General features: G+C 22.4%; 6 protein-coding genes across 6 annotated transcripts; 4 read left to right on the top strand and 2 right to left on the bottom strand.

Moving 5' to 3' along the window:
• Positions 1-1,140: 1,140 nt before the first annotated feature.
• PVVCY_0600940 (conserved Plasmodium protein, unknown function) lies at positions 1,141-4,572 on the top strand (the record flags this gene model as incomplete). The annotated part of the gene is made up of 1 exon (XM_008627237.2): positions 1,141-4,572. One exon carries the CDS (start codon positions 1,141-1,143, stop codon positions 4,570-4,572), a length of 3,432 nt encoding a protein of 1,143 aa, XP_008625459.2.
• A 787-nt stretch (positions 4,573-5,359) lies between these two features.
• Positions 5,360-6,754, bottom strand: PVVCY_0600930 (conserved Plasmodium protein, unknown function; the record flags this gene model as incomplete). The annotated part of the gene is made up of 1 exon (XM_008627236.2): positions 5,360-6,754. The coding sequence occupies one exon, from the start codon at positions 6,752-6,754 to the stop codon at positions 5,360-5,362; it is 1,395 nt and encodes a 464-aa protein (XP_008625458.2).
• An 830-nt stretch (positions 6,755-7,584) lies between these two features.
• Positions 7,585-10,059, top strand: PVVCY_0600920 (general transcription factor 3C polypeptide 5, putative; the record flags this gene model as incomplete). The annotated part of the gene is made up of 1 exon (XM_008627235.2): positions 7,585-10,059. One exon carries the CDS (start codon positions 7,585-7,587, stop codon positions 10,057-10,059), a length of 2,475 nt encoding a protein of 824 aa, XP_008625457.2.
• Positions 10,060-10,935: 876 nt separating this feature from the next.
• Positions 10,936-12,543, top strand: PVVCY_0600910 (conserved Plasmodium protein, unknown function; the record flags this gene model as incomplete). Its single annotated transcript, XM_008627234.2, has 1 exon — positions 10,936-12,543. The coding sequence occupies one exon, from the start codon at positions 10,936-10,938 to the stop codon at positions 12,541-12,543; it is 1,608 nt and encodes a 535-aa protein (XP_008625456.2).
• Positions 12,544-12,971: 428 nt separating this feature from the next.
• Positions 12,972-13,616, bottom strand: PVVCY_0600900 (conserved Plasmodium protein, unknown function; the record flags this gene model as incomplete). The annotated part of the gene is made up of 1 exon (XM_008627233.2): positions 12,972-13,616. The coding sequence occupies one exon, from the start codon at positions 13,614-13,616 to the stop codon at positions 12,972-12,974; it is 645 nt and encodes a 214-aa protein (XP_008625455.2).
• Positions 13,617-16,800: 3,184 nt separating this feature from the next.
• On the top strand, positions 16,801-19,467 carry PVVCY_0600890 (zinc finger protein, putative; the record flags this gene model as incomplete). Its single annotated transcript, XM_008627232.2, has 1 exon — positions 16,801-19,467. One exon carries the CDS (start codon positions 16,801-16,803, stop codon positions 19,465-19,467), a length of 2,667 nt encoding a protein of 888 aa, XP_008625454.2.
• Between the last annotated feature and the right edge of the window lie 236 nt (positions 19,468-19,703).

Genomic DNA, 19,703 nt, shown 5'->3' with positions numbered 1-19,703 from the left:
ATAAATTTATTGTGCTGTCTTTAATATTGTTGAAAAAAAATATATTGTGGATATAATACTTTTAAAATGGGGAAAAGATCAGTGTTACATTTATAAGACAACTACAAAGATAACTTGCATAGTGTTAAATATTTTGTTAATTTTTTTAACAAAAATTTTTATTATAAAATTATTTATCAAATATGGTTTGTTACAACATTATTTTATATACTCAAATTGTGTTGCCATGCTTTTTTTTCTTAGTAAGTATGAAAAAAAAACAACTAATCAAATTCAATCTTTCAATAAATAGTGAACTAAGTACCAATTTTATTGTTGTATAAATTTTTTATAACAATTTATTTCATTATATGTAAAAATATAATACCAGTTTTTAACCTACGGTCATTAAACTGAAGGTATACATATTAATACGAACTAATTTTTGATATAGTTTTAGCAATAAAATAAAAATTAAAAATATTTATTAATTTTTTTACTTTTTCTTTTAATTATTAAAATTAAATTTACCGTTTTTCAAAAGAATTTGTGATTATATATACAACAAACTTATTTTGCTATATTAAATAGGTACTGAAAAAAAAACAAAAAATATATATAATATATATGCATAATAAAATAACGGAATATATATTGTAGAACCGTTCAAAAAATTTCAAGAATAATCTTTGCTAAAAATATTTAAAAAATTCTAAAGTAAAAAAAGAAAAAATAAAAACTTCCACATATATATTTTTATATATTATATACTTGTTTGTTTTTTTACATATTTTCTTATAAATTAAAAATATGGATTGGGCATAATATTTGATGTTTGTGTTTTAGTATTCTTATTAAATTTATAAATATATTTTATTCCGAATAAAATAATTTTTTAAAAATATATTATATATATATACATACCTATATTTACTGATTTATAATTTGTATTTTTATATTTAATTAAATCATCAAATTTTTTACAAAAAAAAAATTTAAAAAAAAACCAGCTGTGGTTTGTCATATATACATCAGTATGCATATATATAGTACAGGCATGTGAATAAAATAAAAAAAAATAAAACATATATAAGTAAAACAATTATGAAAAAAAACAAACCCTATGCTTTTCATTAGACTTTTGTTCATCTATTATTAAGTATGTCATTAACATTATTTAGTAATGATAAAACAAATGATGATCTTGATATAAATAAGCCATTGAGTCGGGTTGGACATTCCCTACATTTATACTATGAGCTAAGTGAAACAGATAAAAATGATAATCCAAAAAAAGACAATGAAAAAGAGGATATATTTAAAAATGATTATACTACATTAAACTATGGTGAAGATAATGAAAATAAAAAAGCATATTACAACGATTTAAATCAAGAAAACATAAAGTTTGAAAACACAAATGAATGGAATGAGATTAAACAAAATGATGAGAATGTCGTAAAGAACGACAATAATAATAATAGTAATAGGAGTTATAATAAATATATTAAGGGGGAATATAAGTTAGTATTATTTGGTGGCGGATTAATAGATGATGAATTTGTTAAAAACTATTCAAATGAATATACAATGAATTCAGATGAATATAATATGCACAACAATGTGTATAATAACGTACATAATGATATGCATAACAATTTCAAGAACTATAATACATTAAGTATTGAAAGATATTTAACTCAAACATTTAATGATACATATATATGTGAAGAACACAATAATTATATGGACTCGTGGTTTCGTATTAAGACGTATAATACTCCAAAAGCTAGAGCATTTCATGCTTCTTCAATTGTTAATTTAGGAAAAAATGGTGTTTTTTTATTTATCCATGGAGGGAAAGCTAAAAATGATGTTTTGGCTAGTAATTCTTTATATGCATTAAATCTTAGTAAATTATCTTTTGAAGATAATACAAATTGTAATAATATAAAAAATGGAATATACGAATATGGCGATAGTGATGGCCCTAATCAGGGTAGTAATGCAGAAAAGTATTCATATCGAAATGGTCAAATTTATACAAGTGATGAAGCAAATGGATTTAATGAAGAGGAAAATAATTCTGCTGATGATTCTCGGAATTATTATATGAATGAAAATGATAAAAGTGATAATCAGAATGACCAACCATTATCTTCATCAAATTTGGATAATAATATAATAAAGAAAAAAAAAAAAAAAAAAAAAAAAAAAAGCCAAGATAATTCAAAACTATTAAATCAACAAGAATCAGAATCATCATATGAAAGTTATACCTCAAACTCAAACACAGTTTTATCTGATTCTTCATTAGTATCATCCTCCTCTTCATCTAATTGCGGATCCGAATATGAACCGAATATATATCATTCTAATTTTTACCGTGGAAAAATAGATAATAATGGCAATAACATGAATGAAAATAATAATAACGGTTGTGATGACACTCTTGTAAATTTTAGAGGGCCTGCTAAAAGTTTACTATTAAAAAATAATTCTGATTCATATAATGATTCATATGAAGACGGAGATAATATAATACCTTATTATAAAAATGTGAAAAGGGAATGGATAAAAATAAATACAATTGGTGAAAAACCAAGTAAAAGATATGGACATACTTTAGATTTTATATATCCCTATTTAATTTTATTTGGAGGAAATGAAAAAATAGATGATGAAGAAAATATTTTTTGTAAAAATGATCTATGGATATTAAATATAACAAAATCTAAAATAAAGAAAAAAAAAAGAAAAAAAACAAACAACAATAATACCGATCCTTTTACTAATGATGAATCAAATGAAAAGGATACTTTAGTTTTTATGTGGGAAGAAATAAAATATGTACCTGTTGATCCTCTTGGAAGATATTTTCATGCAACTACTGTTTGGTATGATAAAGTAAGTAAAAAAAATAAGTTAATATTATATGGTGGTAAAATGAAGAGTGATGATAAGGTAAATAATAGAGGAACTTATACTAATGGAGCAAATAATAATAGATTATTTATACTTGAAAATATTGGAAAGCCAAATTGTCAATGGTCAATATTACCAATATATTTAGATACGATAAATGAAAGTAGAGCATATCATTCAATTGTTTGTATACAAAATTATATTTTTATTATGGGAGGAGAAGAATATAAGTACATGGAAAAAGTTCCATCCGCATTATATTCATTTGAAAATAAAAAATTTCAATATATAAATGATTTTACATCACGAATTTTATTAAAATCTTATGTAAAAGGTAATAATATATATTCATGGGGAGGGTTTAGCACTGTAGCAACGTCAGATAATAATTATTTTCCAAACAATTTTGCAATTTTAGATATAAACCCTCATATTTTATGTATACAAATGAAAGAAAGTTTAGGTGATGAATATGATGAAAATTCCAGTGTAATTACAAAAGCAGATGAAGATTCAGATGATAATATGTATAATAAAATTAATAAAAGTTTTATTAGAATTGAAAAGAAAAAAACACAACTTGAAAAAGATATATTATATCAAGTTAAATTAAATAATAATATGGAATTTCGTATAAAATCGCAAATGATACAATATCAAAGATTAGTTCAATTATATAATCTTAAGCAAAGACAAATATATAATTATATGACATTGCTAAAAAGAAATGGAGAAGAAGGAATACCCATTAATGGAACTGACACATATGGAAATGAATATACCCTTAGTAATTTAGGGGTTGGTATGAATAATTTAATGGAAAATTATCCTATTTATAATAATTGCTCAGGAAATGAAAATATAGGTATTCCAATAAATACAAACATGGCATTACAAAATGATATAAATATAGAATATGGATTTAATGCAATGCCTATGGAGAATATGAATGCAGGTTTATTGAACCAACCAGTTAATGTAGATATAAATAATTATACAAGTTGTGAAAAAATGCAAAGTATTCCTTATACTAATAGTACAAATGAAAAAAGTAAAAATGATGAACAAGAAGAGCAACAATTTATTTATGGAAGTGAAAATGTTGTACCTATAAACAATTTAATGGACAATAAAAATAATGAAAATTATTATAACATAGAATTAAAAGATAATTTATTGAATAATCAAAAGGGAGAAGAACTAAAACAGGGCAATATTCAAAATTGCTATGATACAAATATGATATATAATATTGATAAAAATTGCTCAATTACAAATGATGGGCAATTTTATTACTATCCTAATGACAATAATATGATTGATAAAATAAATTGGAAACAAAATTTAATAAATGTTGATACTAGTGCAAATATTGTAGCTAATCCAAACAGCCAAGAAAGATTAAATATTTATGAAAATGAGTTTAAATCTGTCAATCAAAATATATTACTACCAACTAACTTAACTGATATAAATATGCCTAGTAATAATAACTTTCAAAATAATCCAATTAAATATGAACAAAGTCAAAATGCGGCTGAAATAAATGGAGGGGAGACTATGGTCAAAAAAGAGGCACCACCTCAAAGGGCTCGACGAAAAACTGCTCAAAAATGTATGGAACTAATTGAACAGGATATGTTGATCAGAAAAATGAATGAGAAATGATGAAAGACGGAAAAATTAAGATTAAAAATTTAAAATAATACATATATGATGATGTAGACCAAACAAATGATCGTTACTTCCTTAGAAATATTTATGCAATTTAATACCCTCATTAATTTGAGCATAACAACATAGTTTTATAATTTACTACTAATGGATATTTTAGTTATACCAATTTCAAGAATTTTTATTTAATTTATGTATATTGAAGTATATGATATTTATTTTAATTAGTATTTTATATAATGCATATATTTCTTGTTTAAGTGAAACAAAATGGGAAATAAAGGCAACATTAGTTGGCACATTTTCAATCTTGCACTAGCACATAATGTGTGTGCAAATGCAAGGAGACTAATTTTATATGAACTATACAATGTTTGGCAAAAGTTAGAAAAATGTACTAAAAAAAAGACAACAAAATGTGGATATTCATATGTATATATATATGTATACATTTGTGTGTAATATATATTATGCATATTCATGTTTCAAATTATTTCATTTTCTATAAATAATTTGTGATTTTTTTTTTTTTTTTTTTCAAAAAATGAGCTAGCTATATAAAGCTATTTTATTTATTATCATTTTTGACTAGCCATTTGTTAATTATATTTTTATTTTATTACATTTTTTTTTTTTGTAAAAATTATAAGACAATTTTAAAACGTCATAGTAAATAATTTTATTTTTTGTATTAAGAATATTTACATAGTAAAAGGTTAAGGAATTATATATGTTATACTGAGAAATATTTAATTAGCATGTTTAGGGGTTGTTTATTCTTTCATGGTTTTACACCTATTTTCTTCTCTATATATTTTCGACAAATATTCGAATTAATTCTCAATTCAATCATCCGATTTAATAAGTTTAAAAGAAAATTCTTATCCCTTAAAAGTTGAATGGGAAAATATTCTCCCGTTAAAAGCATAGGATTTTCTATATGATTATATTTTATTAAATATCTGATTTGTGAATATCTTGATAATTTTGAGTTTATTAACTTATACATATATCCATTAGATATAAAATTATTTATATTTTCCATACGCACACATGTTTTTTTTTTTTTGCTTAAATCTATATTTTGATTTTTTAAAAAAATTAAAATGATATATTTGCATAGACTAATAATATTATTTCTACAAAAAATTTTATTATAATATGGGGCTTTATTTCTCTTCTTATTTTTATATACAATAATATTATAATTATAAACCGTTTTCATATTAATATTGCAAGCATGCTTATATCTATATAGAATTGTCTTATTTTGTATTTTTGTTGATGCTATTGTTCTGCTCATATTTGAATGATTGGTGGCAGGTGAAATGGGCTGGTTTAAATTCCCTATTTTATGAGAAATGCTTTTGATATCATTATTATAAACATGCTTATTATTTTCAATCTTGGTGGTATCTTTATTTGCCTGTATAATATTATCCCTTGACATAAGTATCAGTATATACATTCTCCAAATGTTCGCTATTTTGTCTTTTTCATTTATATATATATAATTTTTTGTTATAAAAAAAAATAAGGCATTACATAAATAATTAAAACGGAAATTCAAAACATGCATATAAGCATTAAAAATGTCAATTAGAATATTAATTTGATCAGATATTATGTACAAATTTATATCTACATTTGGCTTATCAATTTTATATTTGTTTAAATTTAAATTCAGTTTTTTACATAAATTATTTGTAAGCTGCACATTATTATTAAGATCTTTTTGATTTGTTTTTTCTCTCCCACTCCTTTCTTTTGTGTGTACATTAGTATTCTCGATTTTATGAATTGAAAAATTTATTGAATTTATATATCTTAAAATAGGGATTTGAAAAGAATGGAATAATGAATATTTGTATATTTTTGCCTTTATCAATGATTTTAAAATTGTGTTTATTTGATGTAGACTAAGTTCATTTTGTTTATTTTCTGCAATCTTCAACATACTTTTATAAAAATAAGCATTTTTATAACTTTTAAATACACTACTATTGATAATGTTGTGTAAGTTTCCAATATTTTTATATTTATTTTTGCAATTTTTGCTATTATTATTTGGTATTATTTCAGTGTAGTCATTTATTGGCACGATTATTTTGTTTCTCTCCTTGTTTAGCAATCCATAAGCATGGTTAGTTCGGTTTATTTTGTGCAACCCCAGCATGTTCCATATAAAAAACCAAAACAAAAATGAACAAATGGAAAAACAAAATGAAATGCCATAAATATACTAGGCTTTTATTACTACATTATTAGGAATTTCAAAATTGTATGCATATATATATAGGTGTACAGCACATTTATTATTTTCTACAACATTCCATTTTTACAATTTTCATTTCTGAACTTAGTAGCTATTAACCAAAAATAATATTTAAAAAAATAAAAAAAGCTAGCTACATAATCTTGATATTAGGAAGCAATCTTTTCAGTTTTTTGGTTTTATAACAATTAATAATTATCCATATTTTTCATATTATTTTTTATGCTAATTTTTTTTAATATAGTAAAAGAAATTGGTTTCATTTCGATGTGAAATATGGTAGATTTATTTTTACAAAGCGGTTGCTCCAGTATAGTAATACCATCATTCTACTAAAGTTCAATATGTATGTCTTTGTTTTGGTTTATTTTTTTTAATTTTTTTTTAATTTTTTTTTTTTTTCAAATTGGAAAGTGCCATGATATATTATATTCATATGTGCATACTTTTTTTCTGTAAAAATTTTGAGTATTTATGATTGTTCAGAATATGCTATCAAATTATGTTTTTGCCAAAGATAAAATATTATGGTAATTATTACATTTAGCTAAATTAAACGTAAAAAAAATATCAGCATAATTTTAAAGCATGTATAGATTTCCAAATAAAAATAATATATACACTTATGAAACAATATTTAAGTGAAAATAAAACTCTAACACATTAATAATACTATATGATTAGCTACGAAATAAAGGGACTAAAATAATATAACAAAATTAGTTGAAGATATGTACAGAGAATATGACATTAAAAACGAAGATAATAAATGTTTTGTTGATGTAAAAAGGAAAAAGGATAGAAATAAGAACATAAATTTTGAACCAGTAAAAAAAAGTAACTATATATGTGTAGAAATTCCTGGTAAAATAAAAAAGGGGAGCAGTGGATTATCTGCTGTTGAATCTTTGGGGGGGTTAAATAAAATTACTGAACTTTTTAAACATGATGAAAATGGTTATGAAAATGAAGGAGAATCTTTAATATTACGAATAAATAACAATGACATATTTTCATCTTTTGTTTCATCCAATTGTACAAAAGTTAATAACATTTTAATTAAAATAAAAAAGACTAAAAAAAATAAATATAAGATTGAATTTATGGGTTTTGTAAAATATTTGTATTATTTTGATAGTATGTCTGATTTTTATTATATTCCATCTTTTTATAATAGGCACAATTATAGCACAAATTATATACACTATTTAACAAAAGACGAAAAAGAAAAAAGTAAAAAAAGTAAAGATAATAAAAATGAGCAAGAAAATAATAAGTCCACATTTCCAGATAGCTATTTTGATTATTTTTTTCCAAATAATTTAAACCTTACCACAGAATGTAAAAACGACTTTTTTCTTAACCAACTTAATGGGGTCCATTATCCATGGAATAATTCAGTTTGCTTCGATAAAAATCGAGAAAATAATGGAGAGAATAATGCTGAAAATGATAGTGGTAAACAAATTGCCAGCACATTTGGGGTTCCAATATTGACTGATGGAAAGGAAAACAATATAACGGGTTCGGGACCTCTTAACTTGCATCCACATATATTTGGTCCCAGGCAATTGGATAATTTACCTTGTTCTAATTTCATCCCTTTTGATAAGAATTTTTCCTTAAAGACATTTGATGAAAATAAGGAACTTGATGAATATTTTTCTGATAAAGAAAAAAAGGAATTATATAAAAATATTTTAAATTATAAAGATGCTTCAAATATGTTTGATGATAAAACTGATTTTAATTTTTCATCTGATGAAAGTGAAGGATATGAATTACAATCTTGTATACATAGTAAAAGTACAATACCTTATGATTTTAAAAAATATAAATCTCAAAAAATAAGTAAATATATAAGAGAGTATAAATATTTAATAAGTAAATTTACTGAGCCATTTGATTCTAAAAATGATATAAAAAATGAAGACTTGGAAAATTTTATTAAAAAATTAATAATAAATAAAAATGAAAAAGATCATGACTTACCTAACAAATCAGTACCATTTCAGTTTGTTGCTGAAAGTGTAGAGAAAGAAAAAGACGTAGAAAAAGGAAGTGACAAATTACACATCAACAATAATATACTTTACAATGATAACTATATGGATCAGAACATTTTCAATGATTCTAGTGATTCAAATGGCATTAGAAAAGACAGTAAAGGAGATAACAACCAAAATGATAGTAGTGATGGTATGAACAAAATAATAGTGAGTAAAAAAACGGTGCATTGTAATCCGATTGCCAATTTTAACGACCCAATATATCCTACAATTCCATATGAATCTGCATTAAAAAAGTATGTATCTGATGAATTATATAATAGAGTAAAATGTCTTTTTGATATTCGGCCAATATGGGCAAAAGAAGTTTTAGTAGAACATCTTGAAAATGTAACAACATATTGTTTAAAAAGTTGTTTTTCAAAAATTTGTTTTTATTTTGCTAATGGACCATGGAGACGTACTTATTGCAGATATGGCTATGACCCACGAAATGACCCATCGAGCTATATTTATCAAACTATAGATTTTCGAGATAATTATTATAGAGACATAAATACAAAAAATATTGAAGAAATGAATAAACCTATTATAAAAAAAAAAAATATTCTCGACCAAACGATAACTAATATAATTAAAAACATAAATGAAGGAAACATAAATTTTTCAAACTTTTCAAGTGATAATTATTCTTATATAAATAAGGAAAGCATAATTAGGATAAAAAGAGAAAATATTGCAAATTCTGATTTGAATATTCATGAAAATGAAACATCAAATATGATGGAGCCCCTTTCTACATCCAATGAAGTACAAGACAATTTTAAAACATTCATAGATACTTCAAAAAATAAAAAAAATATAGAATCAAATAATAGTAATTTACATATTAAAATTTCTCATGAAGAAGATGATGAGATTAATGAAATTTTAAAATTTTTAAAAGGATCAAATACTTTTCATCTTAGAAAAAAATTTTCATCTGAAATTCATTTTTGTGTTAGTCCTTTAAAGTTATCAACTATTTATCAGTATATTGATATATTTGATAATAATGTTTTAAGTTATCTTTCAAGTATTAAGACCCAAGATGTTTGTACAAAGGATAATGGGTGGATTAGTAGTAAAGATATAGCTAAGATCCGTGATATTTTATTTGTAAAATCGATGACTTTACGTCAAGCTCATACTAAATAGCCATTTCGTCTATGCATACGCATGTATATATATATACGTATAACATTTTAAAGAATTTTGTCTTACACCATTTTCTGTCATTTATTTGTTTATTTTGTACATTTTTCCAAACTTGAAAAAATATATATGCACATGTTGGTATGTATATATTGACTTATTTTTTTTCTCGTCTTTATGTGATTAATTAAACAATTTTTTTTACAAGGAAAATAAGTTTCTACATTTTAAAAAAAAAAGTTATTTTATTAAATATTCATGCCTTATAGTTAATTCATATACCAACAAATTTTTTTACATGTTGTCTATTTATTTATAGCTTATAAAAGTTTTAATCTTACATTATTATATATTTACCTATTTATGAGCCAGTTTTTTACAATTTAATTTTTCCTAAAGCATATATTTTAATTTTTTTATAAAAATTTTATATACACCCTATTTTTATTGGTACCTAAGTTGTTATATAAATGTGTGTATTAAAAAACACATATTTTACAATTATAATTTTTTTATCCCCATTTTAAATATAAAGGGATGTATAAAAAATAAAGAGCGCAAAAACGGATAACAGTTGTAAATACAATATTTTATTTTATTCCATTTTACACACACAGTCATGTTTTTATTATCATATAGAAAAAATTAAATATGTCAAAAAATATAATAAAGACATTTAAATAAAGCATAATATTAATATTTAAATTTAGGTTACTATTATAGATTTTTCATATTTTTTCATTGTGTTTTATTTTCAAATATAATGATGAATAATAGGTGAAGGGAATTAAAATTGTCTAAATAATTACAAGCACACATATAATTATATATAAAAGTGTGGTTATATTTTTTTTTTGAAAAAAATAAAAATACAAGATAATGGATGGTACCCATATAAATTACATGAATTATGACAAAACAAAAAATATAATTTACGAAGAAAATCAAAAAGAAAAAACACAACATCAAAATGGTGAAGGAAATAAAAATAAAACAGCAAAAGAATATATTATTTGGAAGGAAAAAAGATCTACCCCAAAAAAAATTAAAAATAATATCCCTAACATAAATAAAGAAGATTTAAGAATGGATATGAAAGTTACAAATTTTAAAAAAGAAAGTTTGGAAAAAATCGAGCCAATTGGGTATATTGAATTGGCGAAAAAAAAAAGTGAAAAAATAAGTGAAAAAAAAAGTAACAAAAAAATATTTCCCAACCAATCTTATAATGATATTAATTATAATGACAAAAAAAGAAAACAGTCCCTTTTATTGGAAGAAAATGAAAATGAAAATATTGAGCATTATGATATAATGTCAAGTAGTGATACTATATTATCATCAGACAGTAGCTTAGAAAATATGTACGAAAAAAATTATAATCATTTTATGCACAATAAAAATAGTGTAGATAATTTGGACAATTCCCCTTCAAATTCGAGAAATAAATTTCCATCAAAAAATGGAACTAAAAAGGCAATTAAAATCAATAAGAGTAATAATGGTCAAAATATAAGAAACTTTACGAGCATCCGAAGTAAAAGTTGTGGATGTTGTAATAAATTTTTATTAAGTAGTGAAGAAAAAAATAATAGTGACAGTACATGTCAAAAAGTAAGATTCTTAGCTGGTAAAAAAATGAAAAATAGAAATAATTGTTATCCTGATAAAGATCATAAAAAATGTAAACAAATCCCATTTGTTTGTAAATTTGTAAATTGTAATATAAAAAATGAAGAAATTCAAATTAACTCAAACACAAATATAATTGATTTTAATCCATTAACATATATAGCTAATCAATATATGGAAAATAGCTATGACTATGTTGTAAGAAATTATGAAGGTCACCAAAAAAATTATACACCTTATTCTTATAATATGTCTAGCGAACTTATTTATGATAGTAAAAATAAAATTTATAAACAAGCCAATACAAACTCTTACTTACTTAATAGGTTTCCTACAAAAAATGAAAAATTTGATTGTATAAAAAATAATAGGATGATGGAATATAGTAACAATTTAAAAAATCGAAATATAATGAACAGGTTAAATATTAAAGAGAAAAAAGACATGAAAAAAAAAATAAATATGATTCCTACTAGAACAAATGACTATATTAATAATATCAGTAATTCAAATATTACAACTTTTATAAAATATGGACCCAAAAAATATATTACAAATCTAGATTTATATAAAGATACCGAATTAAATAATGAGAGACATGATATTAAAAATAATTTTCAATTAAAAAATGAATATAAAAATTACTTAAATAATTTAATTTGTTATATTCCTAAACATAATAAAAATATATTTTATAAAAAAAAAAATTTCAAAAAAAATAAAGTATATAAAAAAAGTTTATTTGAAGATATATTTAAAAAAATTAAGTTGTTAAGTTATGCAATATTTTTCTGCTTTTTTATTAGTAGTAAAAATAGATCAATCAAAGAACAAAAAAAGAAACAGCCATTATAATTTTAATATTTAATAACAATTTTTTATATTATTTATAGAAATTATATGTAAAAAAAAATGCACACTTTATCTTGTTTGTAGTATTATAAAAGAATATAATATGGAGACTGTTTTTTTTTTGAAAACCTTTAAAAATGGTCTATGAAGGTTTATTGCTCTAATACTTGTTTAAGTAAATATATTTTATGTGCCAATGTAATGAAAATAATTTAAACATTGATATAGCAATTTTTGCGCTAATAGCAATGTCATATCAAAAATATAATAAATGAGTTTGTCTTAAATATATTAAAAAAAATTGAATTAAAAAATGTTTTTCAAAAATAAAAATAATAAATATATAACCAAATTGTAGAATAATCATATTTTAAGAAAAAAAAAATACAAAGAAGACGGAAAGTTACACCAATAAAATATTTTGATTTGATTTATGGTTTTATCATATCCTTAAAATTGGAAAATACTTGTGTTAGTATATCCGTATTGTCAAAAGCCATTTTATAAAGTGATATTGCAAACATAATAGATTTGTAATTTAATTGTTGAGCATTATTTTTAATAAACTGTGTGCAAAATATTTCTAAATAAGGATAATTTCTTTCACCTAAAATTATTTCACTTTCATGTTCTAATGAAAATGGCATAGTAATATTATATGTATATACCCATGATGCAAATTTTCCATTATGTGTAACAAAAAATATATTATAATTTTTGAAAGAAACTAACGTATATACATATGATATAAGCTCTCCATCATGATTAATATCAAAAGACTTTTTTATAACTTTTGGTATTGAACATATTTCTGTTAATCCGTTTTCTATTAGTTTTATATCTCCGTTACTTTTTTTTTCATCTGTATATATACCTTCTTTACTTTTTTTTTCATCAGTATATATACCTTCGATATTTTTTTTTTCTTTTACACCATTAATATAATATTCTGTGTTATTATTGAAGTAGCTATTTCCATTTAATTCCCCTGAAGGACAACATTTTGACTGATTTTCAGATCCGCGTATTTCTATATTTTGTAATTTGCTTTGTTCATTCATTATTTCTCTTTTCATTTTTATTGTATTTTATTCTGTTTATTTAATAACCTCTGGTTATGCCAAGTTTGAAAAAAAAAGGAATAAAACTTTCTCGCTAATTCTTTAAATCATTTAACTGTATATTTCGAACACTACACATATAGTAAAAGTAATATGCTATATTTATAGATGAGAATTTTGCTTTATTTAAAAACTATATACAACTCTATATTCAAACAAACAAAAAATTTTCATAATTTAATTTTATAAGACTATCGTATTTTCAATTTTGTTAATTTTTATGGATAAAAAAATTAATTTGAAATTGTTAGAAAGATTGTACTTTTTAAAAATATATTGACCTTACATTTTTCATCCTTTTTCAATAATTATGATATTATATCATACTCTATATATGCATAATTTTTTATGCCGTTTTTTTATTTTTTTTTTTTTGTTGGGAAATTATATCTTTCATTTTTATAAGCCAATTTTTTTATTTATACACGGGTATGGAAATATAGAGTGAAAAAAAGGAAAAGAAATGATAGATAAGTACTCAGTTTTTGTATTATAAATATAAAAATAATATTTAACAATATATTAATTCCATTTATATTTCCGCATAGGTATATACAGATATGTAGGAAGGGGAACACGGGTTTCCAAAAAAATAAGCATAACACTAATGCGGGTTAGTACTTGCTAATTTTTTACAAATTTATATTTATTTAAAATATGAAATTAAGAACAATATGATTTAATTAGATATTTTCGAAAAATTCTAAATTTAGAATAATTTATTTTTTGATGAATAGAAATATAATTGTTGTAAGACCATGTATACCTGAAATGTAACTTTTTGTTTACATGTGCATATAACTACAAGAAAAGTTAAATTAAAAAATATTTTTTTACAATAAATAGTTTGTAAATGTTTTGGGGTTTATTCCCACATGTGCATATATTCACATTAATACAAATTTTTATTTTAATTTTTAAGTATGACATAGATTTGGCGTGCTCGAAATAATCATTTAAATTTTCGTTCAACCGCACACCTATAAATATTAGAAAAAAAATATATAGAATATAGAAACAATATATTTGGTAATTATAAAACATATATATAATTTTGCTTATATGCATATAGAAATACGTGGTGTTCGTAAATTTTTTTTCAATTATTTCCAACAATTTGAAGGTCAATTTATTTGAAAAATAAGTAAAAAAAAAAGCAACAGCAGCTGCAAAGATAGCAATAAATGATTTTATAAGTACTAATTTTAAATAATCTAATTTGAATTTCAGTTATTATATTTATAATCCCATTTTATATGCATAGACAGGTGTATTTTTTTGTCATTTGCTCAATTTCTACAACGTGAGTACGCGCTATCAAAAATGTAAAAAACATTTTTAAAACTTTTTATTCTTTTAATATAAAAAAAACTATTACGCAAATTAACTCTTAACTTTAATATAAAAGAAAAAAATATATATAAATAGATTTTTTGCAATATTAAAATGTGAATTAAAGTATAACAAATAGTATATATAAAAGTATATTAAAATAATGTATTAAGCATATAATACTAATATTTGGATATTACGTATATTATTCTTTATATTTATAAATTTACATGTAGACACTTTGATATGGTAACTATTTGTAGAATGATCTTCCTGATTTTCCATATATGCATTTTTATCTTATGAATATGTTCATAACTTTTTCATTGAAAATTGCCTATGGGGTTATATACATACTTTATATAAATTAATTTAGACATCTAAATATTTTTACATATGCATATATTTCTTTTTTTCCCTATAAAAATATATTAATAATATTTAAGCCCGCAATTTTTTTCGTATTATAGACAGTTATTGTTTGCAAATTGGATATGCATATTATGTACACATATATATTTACCCGATTACGAAAAAAAATAAAATAACTCAAAAAAAACAACAGTATACCGTAAATATGCATATATATATTATTTTGTAACGTTTATGAGGTACATAGAGATCTTTGTACAATTTTTTTAAAAAAACGTAGTGAATTTATTTATTTAAAAAGTATGTGTTAATTGAAAAAAATATAATAATAACTTATAATAGGATAGTATAATAAATATGCCCATATGTAGCATTCTAAATGATTTAATATATTTATATAACTATTTGTTCATTTTTATTAAATCTGTATTATTAATTTTTTTTTTTTGTCTTAGCTAGCTATATTTTATTAAAGCTATATATATTTTTCATAGTTAACTTTTTTTTTTTTTTTTTTTTTTTTTTTACAGTTATGAATAACATACACATGTTGTATGTAGGTGTTTACATTTGTATTTATGTTTGAGTTTATAAATATATCAAGATATTTTAGACAATTATGTATTTTTTGATGGTTATATAATTTTATGTTTTATAATTTACTTGTTAAATGTAGTTTGTTTTATTCTTTTTTTTAAGAGAGACATATACACACACAATATATATACTACCAATAGATATAAAAAAAGAGAATATATTTATATGCATGGTCATGTATTTTTATTAATTAATAATTGGCTGGTTATGGGCTTTTTAATGAATTAACAACATCATTTTTGTTAATATAATTATTTTGTTTTATTTTATAACATTCTATTAATTTGAATTAATTTTGTCTTTTCCACGTAATAATTTTATCAAATTTCTTATTTAATTATTTGTTTTAATTTTTTCGTCCTTTTTTTTGTTCTTAATCATTTGGATTATTTATAATGTATTTGTAATAAATAAACATATCAAAAAATATATTGTAACTATTTTCATATTAATATACAATTTTGTACATACTTTATTATGTGGGTAAACTAACTTTATGAATTTTTATTTTTACCTACATATGTGTATATATAGGTACCTATTTATCCATATTATTTTGTGTGGTTTTACACCGTAACCTCTTTTTATTTTATTATAAAAAATTTTGAGCTTAACTATGATACATAATTATATATAGAATTATTTATTAGTGTCTTTATCTTCTTGTTCTGTATATATGCACATAGTGAATAGCTCTTTTATTTTTTTCATTTTCTCCCTCATTTTATTTTCATTTTAAAATAAACTGGGGCACCGATAAATTATTTTCAGCACATCATTTATATTATTACTTATTACTATTTTTCATTATTAACCCCTCACACATTGTGCATACAAAATGAATGAGAAAAGTCAGAAGAAAGGAACGCCGGCACAATCCGAGACGTTATCACTTATAAAGAAACAATTCTTTAAAACTAAAATGTGTCCTTTTCAAAAAAATAAAAATTATTGTCTGAATGAATCTGATTGTCATTATGCTCATAGTATTGATGAATTAAAACCGATGCCTGATTTGAGAAATACAAAATTATGTGATTATATAAAAAAAAAGTTACCTTGTAAAGACATAAACTGTAAATTTGCTCATGACACTGAAATGCTGAAACCAAGTGTACATTTAGCTACTTATAAATCTACAATATGTAGTTTTTGGGGAAAAGGAAAATGCTTTAATGGAAATAAATGTAGATTTGCTCATGGAACTAATGATATAAAAGCAAATGAAAACATGAATGTTTTAGAAAATAATAAGCATAATCAAAAGAAAAATAAAGACAGTATATCTGATATAACAAAAGGAACAGACTCAACATATTCCTTTAATACATATGATTATTCTGTTAATTGTTCTTTAGAAACTACAAATGTATCTTCATCTTTTGATAAAAGTAGGGAACTATTTGCTTTTAAAGAAAATAATTTAAATGAAAATAAAGTTGGTGGTGATAAATTAAACATGTTTGATTCAGATAAAGAGATTCTTGGGAATGTTAATGAAAATACGGATATGAATATATCGAAAATGGATTATCCATTTTGTGAAAACACAAATAATGGTAGCATAGGTAGTAGTGACAATATAAAAAATGTTATAAATAAAATTGAAAACATGGCATTATCCACATTTATAGAAAATAATGATAAATATACTAAGGTAATAAAATATTTAATGAATGAAAATAATATTTTGAAAGAGTCTATTAAGAAAGAACAAAAACATATAATGGGTGAAGAAAATACTACAGCTCAAATTCAAAAGCAAATTTATAAATCAAACATTTCTAGAGCCAATGCAAAAGATAATGAAGATAATACAACTATTATTGGTGGGAAAAGTAGTAACAATAGTAATAGTATATTTATTGAGGATGGTTTAAAAAAATATTTATATTTTGATGAGCCTAGTGGTAATACCCAATTTTCAAGCGAAAATAAAGATGTAAATAATGGTGTATTTAATTCAGAAGATTTTATAAAATCGAATGATAATTTTACAAATATAATGAAAACAATAGATGATTTATTAATATCTCAAAATGTTGGTTCATTTTCAAGTGTAAAAAATAATTGTAATTCTTTAGACCCAAAAGATATATTTTTAATAAAGAATAGTAATAATGTTAATACTAGTGTGGAATGTGAAAATATACCATGTAACTTACGATTATTTGATACAGAAAAAAATGTATACCCAAATTTTAGTGCATCAAATATGATAGATAGTAACAAAGGATTAATAAGAGCTGTCAATGAAAAAGGAGAAATGGTTGAAAAACCGTTTGAAGAAAATATAGAAAATATAATAAATACTTGTCAAGAAGAAACAGAAAAAATAAAAGAAAAGGCAAAAGAAAGTTACTATAATGGACAAATTCCCTATGCACAATGTAAAAATAGTTCAAGACCAATTGAAATGATCGATGGTGATTTTAGTTATCTAAATAGTAGTAATAGTGGAAGTAATAACTATTGCAGTATTAGTAGTGGTAGTCAAAACTATAGCAGTAGTTACAACTATAGAAATAATCCAGACTATAACAACTACTATAATTATAACAGTAGCCCAAATTATAGTAATAACAATATTCGAATTAATGAAATAGATGAAACTCCTCATTGGTTTAAGGGATTTTCTCAGACAGAGATCCAAAATAATGAAGGTCGAAATTTGAAACAAAATAAATTACATACAAAGAAAATGAAAAATGAGGAGTTTGGAAAAAACACAAATGTAGAATATTGGAAAGAAACAATGATACACCAAAATGAAAACGAAATAGCAGAAGAAAGAAATAATTTGATAATAGGGAATGAGTTAAATAAATATTTTCTTCAACCCAAGAATAATAATAATAGATTTATTAATAAAACCGATTTTAAGGAAAAAAGTGCAAAACTGAATTTAAGAGAAAATGTGGAAGACAAATATGATAATGATAATTTATATAAGCTATTAGAATTTTCTCATGATAAATCAAATATTATAAATAAAATAAAAAAATTGATATCTAATGAATTGAAAAATAATGAAAATAATAATTTTACAAATAAATCAAAACAGAATCAACCTAATATTCAAAATGTACACAATATTGTCAATTGTAGTAACAATAATATGAGTAATGTGGGTAAAAAAAATACACTTTTAAATGATTATATGCACATAAAAAATTTAAATACAATATATCCAAATACAGCTAGCCATACATTGGTTAATAACATTTACAATGACAAAAGCTCAATTAGTAATAGTAAAATGAATAGCTATTTCAACAACAATAAGCATTATAATATGAATGAAAATAATTACAACTATTTAAGTTCTGATTTTATAAAATATAAAAAAGAAAATACTGGTGAAAAAAATATTTGGAATAATAGTTCGAATTTTAACGGGTTTATTTATCCACCCACAACAACGACAAGCGAATTGGCACCTGAGCATAACAATAGCGATTTTTTTAGCATTTCAAAATCGGTCAATTTAAGGAGTTTAAATTAGGCATCAAATATGCATTAACCGTAAATAAATAAATATATATATGTACATTCCTGATGGTAGTATCATTTTTTATACAGGTTAAATTGATTTATACATTTAGAAGACAAACATATGTAATATTGGATGTATAAGTAATAAATAGATTTGATAATATATAATTCATTGAGGAATATTTAAGGCTAAATATGTATTTAAGAAAAATATTTATATGTATGTGTGTGTGAGTAGTTAGGAGG

Source organism: Plasmodium vinckei (genome assembly GCF_900681995.1).
Source record: "Plasmodium vinckei vinckei genome assembly, chromosome: PVVCY_06".
NCBI classification, from domain to species: domain Eukaryota; phylum Apicomplexa; class Aconoidasida; order Haemosporida; family Plasmodiidae; genus Plasmodium; species Plasmodium vinckei.
Note: the sequence above shows the minus strand (reverse complement) of the source record. Positions and strands in the feature narration are given on the sequence as shown.